At 33.4% G+C, this 11806-nt stretch overlaps 1 protein-coding gene across 1 annotated transcript; it reads left to right on the forward strand.

Moving 5' to 3' along the window:
* The first annotated feature begins 520 nt into the window (after positions 1-520).
* LOC130625922 (uncharacterized) lies at positions 521-7258 on the forward strand. Its single transcript, XM_057441047.1, has 5 exons — positions 521-936; positions 2732-2825; positions 3092-3331; positions 3802-3930; positions 4553-7258. Exons 1-5 carry the CDS (start codon positions 547-549, stop codon positions 5014-5016), a joined length of 1317 nt encoding a protein of 438 aa, XP_057297030.1. The 5' UTR covers positions 521-546; the 3' UTR covers positions 5017-7258.
* Positions 7259-11806: the final 4548 nt, after the last annotated feature.

Genomic DNA, 11806 nt, shown 5'->3' on the forward strand with positions numbered 1-11806 from the left:
AAACAAAATATCCGAATAACCATCAACAAAATCTTTTAAAACGTTTATTAAACCCAAGTTTATTCTTTGTCATAAAAAAAGTCTATTACACAATTGAATTGAGATATTGGATTTATTGTAACTTGATCTGTGCGTATGTATGAATATAGCTAATTATGTCTTAACGATTCTCCAACAAAATCATACCGTGACGGTTATTCGTTTTTTTGTTGTACCGTGCTGTGAATCTGTTGAGGATAGCTATCAGTTAAAAATGACCAGTATAGATTATCTAAATGGATTATATAAATAAATGATTTCGTATTATATCTCCATACACTTTTTAATAATTGTTTGGATAAAACTTACTGGTAAATTAAATCAATATTGAAGCAGTATTTGTGACAATAATAATTTAACGCTACCTTCTTTCTTCAATAGTGAAAGGAAAATTGCTTATAAGATGATTATGGTGATAGAAGAAAAGGTTTTGTGTAAAAATACTTCACCAACCTTTTTTTTACTTGCTTACTTTCACGATATCTGTCAGACAAAGTGGATGATAAAATGGATAGTTATAGTTTGTCAAGATATACTTCATTTTTCTTTGCGTTACTATTAAGCACAGGATATGCGCAAATAGATAAACAACTAGGAATAAAAAGAACCTCGAATGGAAAGGCGGCTTTATTTCGAAAAATTGTCGCAAACAGAAAACTGAACATAACACCGATTACAGGTTACAGTAATTGCAGTTTCAAAGATTGTGGAAAATATTGCGTTTACAACATACAATGCGAGTCCTTTAACTTTAAGAAAGCGACAAAGACATGTGAATTGTTGTCTGTGGATAGAAACAGCAAACTGGATAATACTACCTTCATAAATGCAACTGGATGGGTATATTATGATACCGGATTCAACATTCGACACCCGAATTGGAGAAACAAATACTTGGTAAGGCAATATTCTTTATTATATTACGAAACGAATTTTGAATGTCCTTTACACTTTTTAGAGTGCTAACAAAAATTATGAATGTCCTTTACACTTTTTAGAGACGCCTTTTAGAGTTCAGAAATTGTATAATATATATAGTGGTTCTATTGTCTAGCAGTGCTATTACCTGACGTTGTAAGAGTTTTTACTTACGAAAATCTTCGTGTGTTTTTATTGTACATTTCTATATGTTCTTGTATATAATACTCATACTATGGCGAAGAAAACAATTTTGAAATGAATTTTGAAATGATAACAAAATCTTTTTGCAGGTCACAAATTACAGCAATAGACTTTCACGTGTTCGATAGCTTTAAAGATAATGAATCAAGTTTTATATAGGTTGAGAGAAATGTGATCGGTAAAAAAATACTAGCTACATGCATAAAATAAACAATAGTTTCGTACATCTTGGCTTCTTGCAATCAAAACCATGTGGTAGCTTATCACGTTACATCAAATACTTCTGCTTTTAGGTACATGGAATTTAAATACCAGATAAGGCTTTTGGAAAGTGTGCTCTCAAAAAAGCCAGCGTTATTTGCATTTAACTTCAAAGCCATAAAAATCTTGAGTTTATAAAAAAAACATTGCCAGCAGAAGATAAACTAAACGACTGTAGGGAAAATTTGGCTAAACTGTCAAATTTTGTCACAATACAGTAAATTAAAGTTACCATTTTGTGCACGTAGAAAACTCGTCTTTCCGAACGCCGCTACAACAATCCTCTGTACTTATTTTTAATAAACACGAGAAAGCCTAACGTAAGCACAGGGCTAACCAAAAATGCCCACACAATCGACGATGTAAAATACAAGATTTTCATATCAATGTCGTAAGATTAATATTTTAGTTTATACCATCAAATAACAATTTTTAGCCTTATTATTATATACCCGTAAGCAAAAACAGCCATTGAATAAATAATCGTATTCCACCCGTATTATTCAATGCTTGTGACGTAACAATAGTTTTGACAAAACATTCGTAAACGCATGTTTTGATTTTATCCTTCCGCCTCATTAATTTTTATCGTAATTAACTGTGACTGGTTGTTTCTTAGTGGTCCGTTTTCTGATTGGTCGATTTCCAAACACGTGAAATGGCGGGAACTTTTTTGTCGAGAAAATTCTTTTTACAAATTAATTTCTAACTTGCACATTTAGTACCATGTAAACTTATTTAGATTGTAACTTTTATTGTGTTTATAAACTATTGAATTTTGAATTAAAAATTTGTGTTGTGTTTCAACATTCAAAAAAAAGAAATGAACTTTTTGTCTCTTTGTACCGTGTCGATTTCAACAACATTTCGAAAACATGTCGATTTCACAAAAAAATGTTTCGATCTACACTATAAAATGAAACGAAAACAAAACAAACACAAAACAAAATAAGTAATATTAATTATAACAATCTCTTTTGGGTATATAATAAAACATATATACAATAGGTAAACATAGGTTATTGGATTTATTAACCCTCGGTGATATTATATTCAACTCCGCTGCGCGTCGTTGAATATAAATCACCTCGGGTTAATAAATCTCAATAACCTATGTTTACCTATTGTATATCTACTTATTATAGTAAGGATCAGATATAAAATAATTGCACCAATTAAACCTTACAACCAAAATAAAATTTCAGTATACCCTATAAGAGGAGTATAAATTATCCTAAATTTATTAAAGACCCTGTACTAAAATTATTTTGAAAAGGATTTTCATCTTTTTCCGGTTATCTTTACATAGTACAACATTTCTTGTCCAGTCAACAAATGCGATAAATGTACATGTCTTCAACCACCCGAAGAAAAAACACATCAATGTGATTGTTACTCAAAAGGTAAAGTTACCATTTTGTTCACACCAACTCGATAGCTTCACAGCTGAAATCGCTGTAGTCAATCTAGATAATTTGTTAACTTTTAAATTTGAGTTATAAGGCAAAAAAAGAGCTTTTTCCAACTACATATTACTTTGCATGATCTCCAACGACAGCAGTTTAAAAACTAAAAAATACAAATAATATTCGCTTATTTTCAGTATTATATTTACTTTTATTATATTTGTTCATCAGCTTATGCCATTCATATTACATTTTATGAACAGAGGGGGTAATCAAGTTAGCAGCAGGCAACTGGTGTTGGTACGCACCTGGTTCATGTTCTGTTGATGATGGCGAAAAGATCGTTATTAAACAATGTGATCAAAAAGATGTTGGTCAACAGTTTGTGTATGATGGACAAAGTGGCAATATCTTTCATAAATGCTCACAAAAAAGAGTTTGTCCTATCAATAATATTGTGGTACTTAAGGAGAGTTGCTCAAAGTCTTGGTACATTACAGATAGTAAGTACATGGAGGGTGGGCCTGCAAGGCAGACGAGTTGACTTTGAAAGTAAATGGGCCAATATAGTGGCTAAGAGGGGTAGCGGTTCGAAGATCTGAAGCTCTAGAATATTAAAATATTATTCAAATGTTTCAAATTTTATTCAAAGTTTTCGAGGCTATCTCTGAACTGTTAAGATAGATAAATTGTCTATCCTACCTACCTCTAAATAAGATTTTTTCAGCCCTGCTTTTTATAAACATAAATTGATTGCCAATTGAAGGATTACTCCTGAAATACATGGCAAATCATAAAACAGACGTCACGTGATACTTAAAGGATTCTTTATACCGCTGAACCAATTTATTTTAATTTCTCTCGTGTTCATTTTTGCAATTAGCTTTATTCTTGGCAGGCTTGCTTAATGTATTTACAGAAATATTTTGGCATACAGAACTTTTTTATGTTATTGTGCACACATCTTTTATAGAGTATGCCTTAAGCTCACCATATCGTTGTCCTTATCCAGTGGGTGGTTTGCTTGAGACTGACAATGGACTGGACCTCGTTGTTGATATTTGCTTGGCAGAAAAAGGGATTCATAGATTTCAAACAGGAAGTAAGTCTAATAATAAGTATATGAGGTTTCGGTTACTCGTGCCGGAAATAAAACTCACGTCGGCGTCTGTTGTTTATCCAGAGCAAATAGTCTTCAAGATATTTGTTTGAAAACATGCTAAAGGAAAGACCGAAGTCCGCGCTTAAACTCAACAAATTGTAAAATTTTCAAAGTCATACTGCAAATAAATAACCTGCTACAACAGAGTTTCTACTTACGCTATATCTGATCTTTGTTGGGTTCGCATGTGAGGTTCGAAAGAGCTTGGAGGTAAGAAGCGTTTGACTGTAACAATAATGCCACAAAAACAGGACTTTCCGAAGCTAAAACGAGTTAGAAATTCACACGCATACTTATTTACCGGTGCTGAATTTGGTGCAAAAAAAAGAATCGTAAACCAAAAGTTTTAAACTACATGAAAGTCAAGAAATGTCTATTAATCCTATTTTGCCACATAAAATTGCATATCAGCATCGGCGTTGTTTCGGGCATGTGTAACAGACCTCTCATACTAAAGCAACCGAGCTTAATATTTCCAAGTTGCGTACTTCATTTTTGGTGTGTGCTTGTTATGAATTCCAAATGTGATTAAATTCCGTGCTGTAACTATATTGGTTTTTAGTTGACGGAAGAATTCAAGTTAAAATGTTCACGGGTGTATCATCTCTTGATTCATTAACATCCAACTATAATTTTCCGAACAATCCTTCCTACGGAATTGCATGGTTTAATCAATTTCGCGCAGTATCATATTATCACGAGGCTAATTACTTCGGGCGCCAATTTCAAACCATATTTGTACCTCCAACAACAGGAACTTATATATTTTACATGGAAGTTAACGACCAAGGAAAGTTATACATAACGCACCCTAACTCTTCACCAGAACTGCTGATAACAATCACTGGCTATACTACATCAGTGCGCAAAACATCTCCTCAATTTTTAAATGCTTTTGAGAGGTATGACATTGAAGTTTTATTTTATGATGAAATATCGACAGATAAACTTATAGTTGGAGTTGAATTTCCTAACGGTGATGTTGAATATCCATTAACGGAGAAATACTTGTTACCTCCAAATTAACAGTTGACTCTTTGGACAATTTTTTTGATTAATCAAGACAAAGGAGATGTTATATCTTTAAAAACTATGTGACACACGTGTTGAAATTATTGAATAAGATTGTGCAAAGGATGGAAAGAATCCACGACGTACTTTACATCAAATATACATATAAAAAAATAATGCAAAAAAAAAACAATGCAAAAAAATTAGCACAAACGTTAACGGCGGAGTTAAACTTGTGCAATACTAATAAAAATATTTAAGTTTTCAAAAATTATTTTCTGTATCATAGTTAAAATTATTCTTACGATGTTAATAAAATAGCAGGGTAAAAAAATTTTCCCTTCATTCGATATTTACATTTTTTTTTTTTTTTGAGTTTAATTTAAAACACGCAAAATGAGATATTTTGCTTCAATATTTTTGCACTATTGCGTAAGTGTAACTCGGCCTTAAATCTGACTTATTTATTAGTTACACATTTTTTATTATTTATTTCTTATTTTAATTTCTTTTTAAGGGACAGCAAATTTAACATACAAACTTTGTCAAAATATGTTGAGAATCACTTGAATCTAAACTCATGTGTTAACTGCTGCTAACTTCAGCATGCGTATATTTTATTTAATTATGGGGTCATTAGCGACGCTGACGTACATTTGCCAGTGATGCAGACATGTTAGAAAATTTTACCAGCAGGTTTTTAAGTCTGTCAATGTACGTGTGTTCAAATTTAATATGTTGCGGCTGCTGAGTATTACGAGGTTGACGCTAATATCCATGAAACTGGTGTTGTCTTTGTACCTAAAATTATTTTTAAGGATGTACCTAAGATTTGGTGTAATATTATAACTAAGATTTTATTTAACATTGTACCTCATGTCTACCAAATTATTTGATAATTGGTACATTTTACTTTGGAATAGGTATACATTGTTATTTTCAATAAGGGCATAACTACCTTTTAACAGATATCCTTACCACAGGTTAATCTCTGACTTTATAGAATGTTCCATTTTCTCCGCCAAATAATTACTTTGCGCACTAAACAACGGAAAGAGTTTGTGTGTAAGCAGGTATTATAAATAATATACAATAATTCTTCTTGTATTTTTTGTGTTTTCGTTACCCACTGTCTCATTAAGTCGCTTAAAAAACTTTGATAAAAACTAACTGCGGCACGCGCAACTAACTTTTATCATACCTTGCATATTGCTACACTATGCTTGCTCTACAACGTTTCATCAGCATTCACAAGTTAGGTATTTCTTCACCTACTTATCGGGAATACAATAAATAAAAACCTCAATTTGCACTAATTCATGTGCCGCTTGACAGATGGAAAGAAGGACATATGTTCTCACACATGTATATGTGTTTTTCTTAAATCGATGAAGTATAGAGGCTGTAAATCATTTTTAGTGTTCCAGTCACTAAAGAAAGATATTCTCTTTAATAATAGCCGTCGTCTGTCTGTCAGCGAAAGACGCTTCCTGTTACAAAAACTCGAAATGCTATATATAATGGACGGGCGACCCCGTGGATTCTTCCACGGGTAGACGACAACAACACAGACAAAAAAGATGTTAACAACAAGACATGCGTGTTTATAATTGAAGTGTAACCAAGAAAACTCGATGGTACTGGACATAAGTATAGTAGCGTGTAGACTGTTATCCGACGTAACTTCGTTTGAATCATCGAATCATCGGATGTATATATGCGTCATCCAATTTTCCGAATTAGTTTTGTTTTTACAACAAGTGTGATCAGAATGAGAAAGGTTCTGTGCGTCTAATAATGACTGCTAGTAAAACGGACACCTTTTTCTGCTGACTACCAAATTGTGTATTGACACTTCTCACCTAAAAACATCACTTATTGGTTAAAATATATAAAAAATAACACAACCTCGCAGCACTTCCTGTTCTTTTTCTGAAATGTATAAAAAACTGCAAAGGCCATCATAATAATTTATCACATAGAGAACCTTTGGTTTTAACTTTACTTGGACTTCAACGCATTGTACCTCGATAAAGTAAGTTTATACACAAGCACATGCCCCTCCTCTTAACGCCTCTTTAAACAGTGCTAATCTAATGACCTCTGCAAGTGGTCATAACATGGTTGGTAGTTCTCACCATAATAAAAAAATTGCAACATTATCGAACCAAGTCAAGCCAGGGTAAACACTGGTATAGGAATGGGAAGTTCTGGTCCGGTGGATGTGCCAAAAAGTTCTTTTGGCAGTCAAAACAGTCAGACAACGTCAATTACTTAAAAAAATAGTCGGTCCTTGTTGGTAAGTTCTGGAATCCACAGTCACAGTCAAAATTCTTAAAGCTCGTTCTCTCAAAGCAACAGTTATCACGTAAGTGTTAATTTATTATTGTGGTAGCAGCAAGGACTAGTGCTAACTACAGCTTAGTTATTCGCTTACTCGACTACTAATATTTTTTCATGATGTATTTGCTAGTATATTTTTTCCGGTTTCTAGAATTCAAGTGGCAACCTTGTCCAGTTGAATGGACAGCAATCATCAAATGTCCAGCAGCCAACTTATGTATTACCACAAGCTCCCAATGATGGACAATCTGGAAAGTTTAATTCGGCGTAAAGTCGGATATACAATCTAGGTTTTTTTGCAAAATGTGAAGGGATGTTAATGAAGATTCCATAAAAATGGTGAATATTTCAATGTTAGCTTACCTGATGCAGGCTTCGCATAAAAAAGAAAAAAAAAAAGAAATATGATATTATTCTACGAAAGTCGCAAAAATTGAAAAAGTAATCAATATGTGTGTGTCAATTATTTTACTTGGTACACTGTCACAAGTGTTTCTGGTAATGCTGACACCAGGTATGGCAGGAAAAGATCCCTAACGACAACCTTACATTATGCCAGTTAAAATCGATAGGTCAGAGTTAAGCAATAATACGTTGGTACGGGATAGTGTAAATATTCAATAAGCAGTTATGGGAGGCAGTGAAATCAATTCAGATGGCAAGCAAATATCAACCAAAAGTGGTCAGCAGGTTCTTATCTTCGCTGTGTCTGTAGCAAACTATTTAGTTTGTTTCTTAGGAAAAATTGTCTAGTTCAGCACTTTTTAACTTTTTTGTCTTATGCATGTTTTAGGTAGTTTTAAGCTTACAAGGTTAACAAGGTCTCATTCTATCCTCGTCTAACAATGGACAACAAAACATGGTTACCTACAACCTCAGGGTGGAATTGATGTACCTGTATCAAATATGGAACAAGGTTAAGTCATCGTGGCATCTAGTGATCTTCAGGGCAATAATGCTGCAAAATGTTCCAGGTTTGTCAGGAACCATCAAAAGAAGTGGCAAGGACTTCTGTATTCAGAAATCAAAAAGTAAGAGAATGCTTCATTTCTATTTTTTAAAATTTTGGGAATCAATTTTCAAACTTAATCAATATTTGTAGTGAACATTTTCAATGCCTAATTTGACAAATTTGTTAAGGCTTATTATCTAAGAACAAACAATCTCTTTAAAATTTCACCACCACCCTTATGCGCCACTTAGCATTAATAGAACCTTTTTCTTAGGGGTTCCTTCTAATCGTAATGTTGGTTTCACGACAGCTTAGACGACTTAGTACAGATCCCCGCAGTTGTGATCAATGCAAACGATGTGTTAAGTACCCCTCTGATTTGAAGAAGCGTTTACAGATAAATACAGGTCAGTTTGTATTACTCGATGCGTTTAGGCGACCTGTTATATTTTCTATTACGTCCTGCTTTTTATTTTTATTTCGATTGTCTATGTTTTAGATATAAAGAAATTCGCATGTGATAGTGTCCGCGCACGTTCCGTCGTTTGCATCAGTTGAATGTTCGTCGAAGAATACATTCAGAGGAAAAGCCATAAAGCCAGGATTATATCCAATAGTTATCACATCACCAAAACAGCATGCAATTATTATCATAAATGTAAAAAAACAATGGTCCAATAAACTAATTAAAACTTTATTAGGTGTAGCTCGCTTAACATATCATGTTTATAATTAATAACACCACACTTAAAGGTTTTCACAGCCTTGTATCCATACTATAGAAATGATAAAATTACATTCTAGATTTTCTATACGTTCTTCTGGCAACATGTGCACAAGGTTTAGTTTAATCATGTCCATGATTAAATTACATATATTTAGATCAACGTTCTATCTCTGCATCCAAAAAACTATGGATGGTAGGTTTAAGTTACTGTATTTTGACAATATTGGAGATTGCATTGAATTTGTATTAACCCATAGATGGCAAAGGTTTTATGAAAATTATACTTTGCCAACAATCCGTCCGTCATTGAAATAGATTTCATTCCCCTGTTTAATATTGACAGAGTTGGGCACTGACAGAAAGAAAACTTAATTCTTTCTTATGTGGGTCTCTAAGTTTGAGATCTCGAATTTGAGTGGTCAATGAATATGATCAATAAATTGCATGTCCGTATTTCGGGCTAGTCCTTCAGGAAATAAACATTAAGAAGAAAAATCTCACACAAATTTTTTTATTTTATTTTATTTCTCAATGTGATTTACAGTAACAGTTTAAAATCACCAAGAAATAAATAATTGGATTCACATTACTGTTCATCAGAAAGAGAGGCATTATGGTAATGTAGCTGATGGTGTGTAGGCGCTATCCGATGTTGATGTTCCAACAAGCGTAAAAACTATTGGTATCATTATAGGAAACACATTAGGCGCAAAGCAAACTAATAAAGTTATCACTGTTCTGGCAGCCCGTATACTTGCTTAACTGGCATTTTTTGCAAGTTCTTTCGAACGTTTATGATCACATTTTCGTTTACATAGACCTACAAGAATCATAACATAACAGAATAGGATTACCAGGAACACAAATAAAGCTGAAAATACCACGCTCACGGAATACATAATTTCTGATTGGTTTAATAATCTTAAACACGGGATGCAGACTGCAGCAAACCAGCAAGAAAACAATAGAATGCACGCTTTTCGTATTGTTGGATTGTAATGTTTTAAATTTGTTAAATGAAGATGTCAAATGTAGCTGATTATACCAAGTGTGAACGCAAAAGCTGCGATGAGAACGGCCGGAAGAAATTGACGAACTGCGTCAACCTGACAACTGGTAATCAATCTCTGATTTAACAACTGAAGCGCGAAAAATGGTGATAATACGAAGGATGCTAGAAAATCAAAAAATGACGAAGACAGTAGGTTGCGTATTTCATGATAAAGGTTCTCCTGTGTTATTATGTTATTAACAGGATAATATTTTCCAATGTTCCTATGATTGAAAAGCAAATGAATACCGCGTCAAATCCATATTTCCTTTCTGTCATTGGCAAATTATTGAGCGTCTTGCTACAATACATTTTCAGTTGGAGCTATATCTCTTAACTTTCTGCGCAAACTGATCCAAATGTTAAAATATTTTATCCTGAAGCAATTTTAATGCTCTAGAATTTTTGTGCAAGAAAACCTGATTCTTTATCGAGTTTTGTCGAGGGGGCGTTCAATAATAACGCTGCTGTTTTGTATAAACGCAAATAAATTTGTGCGACAAAAGTAATAAATAATTCAACATCTTGTTCCGCGTTTTACTAATTTGTTGACTTGAAATATTCCTTTTTAAAAAAGGCTGTAGTCCTTTCAAGATTTTTTTTAACTAGTCGTTAGGCCGTGAAAAAATCCACGGGTTCGCCCGTCCTTTTTATATTGCATTGCGTGCTACTCGCTACATGCACAGCTAAGCTACTATTTTGCATGACAGACAGACGGAGGAACAGACGTATACGGGTATTATAATATAGATTAACATATCTACTTTTTCTGCGTTGAATTTTTTCAAATCAAGATTTTCTTCTCCAGATATTAAATTTTACGTTGTTGTTTTGTGTATTCCGTGTTTGATAAAGTATATACAGTTTAATTGCACAAACCGCAGCATTTCGTGCATTTTTAACACGAAGCTAACACTGATACAACAAACCTCTTTACATTTTATTTAAGGGCACAATGAATCGGTTCCAGCAACCAGTTTCAACACAGAGCCTATCCTTGAATTGCTGTGATATTTCAAGCCAATCTTCCGGTGATCTAGGTACACAAAGAGATAGATAAATTGCTTCACGAAACGAGTCGACTCACACAGGTTCTGTCCATCCTGAATGATAATTTCAGTGTTTGCTGTGTTTCTCCAGTTGCTAAAAATCTTAAAGTTAAAACAAGACTTTTCTTAGCCGGGATACTTTTTGGAAGATCGGTGTTTTATTTTGCAATCCATCCTTCTACTAAACTTAATAAATGTTGGAATCTGTCTGGACTCATTCTTAAGTACCGATAATGATAAGTACCGATAATCTCTATCATCTTTTAAGTCTTGTATAGAGTATTAAAAACACGGTGTGTCTGGCGTTGTTGATAGATTTTCCTGATCCACAATATTCTTTTTTTATTTTTTAACATTTTTTTTATTCTGACCTTTATATCAATGGTAAAAATATAAAAACAAATCTTCGACTTCTTCCAATTCCAATTCATTATTATTCATGTTGCAACTTTATTTTTTTCTCTTTGCTTTTTGTGATTAAAAAGATAATGTCCCCACCGTAAACGCACTTAATCGCAAATCATGCGCACTAAGATATACGCTCTTATACGCACTTAAACGCCCAGTGAGTACCGAGCTTAAGAGTTTCTTTTTAGGGTAGTTGAGCTTATTTTTGCGGTATTGAACCGAAAAGCCTATCCTTGGTCAATACTTGCCATACGTTTTATTGACCTCTCTATAGC

Source organism: Hydractinia symbiolongicarpus, chromosome 14 (genome assembly GCF_029227915.1).
Source record: "Hydractinia symbiolongicarpus strain clone_291-10 chromosome 14, HSymV2.1, whole genome shotgun sequence".
Classification (NCBI taxonomy): Eukaryota; Metazoa; Cnidaria; class Hydrozoa; order Anthoathecata; family Hydractiniidae; genus Hydractinia; species Hydractinia symbiolongicarpus.

Coding starts and splice junctions, on each gene's coding strand:
- LOC130625922 (XM_057441047.1), top strand. CDS start 547: ATGGATAGTTATAGTTTGTCAAGATATACTTCATTTTTCTTTGCGTTA. Junction 937..2,731: donor ATTGGAGAAACAAATACTTG/GTAAGGCAATAT, acceptor ATCTTTACATAG/TACAACATTTCTTGTCCAGT. Junction 3,332..3,801: donor GTCTTGGTACATTACAGATA/GTAAGTACATGG, acceptor CATCTTTTATAG/AGTATGCCTTAAGCTCACCA.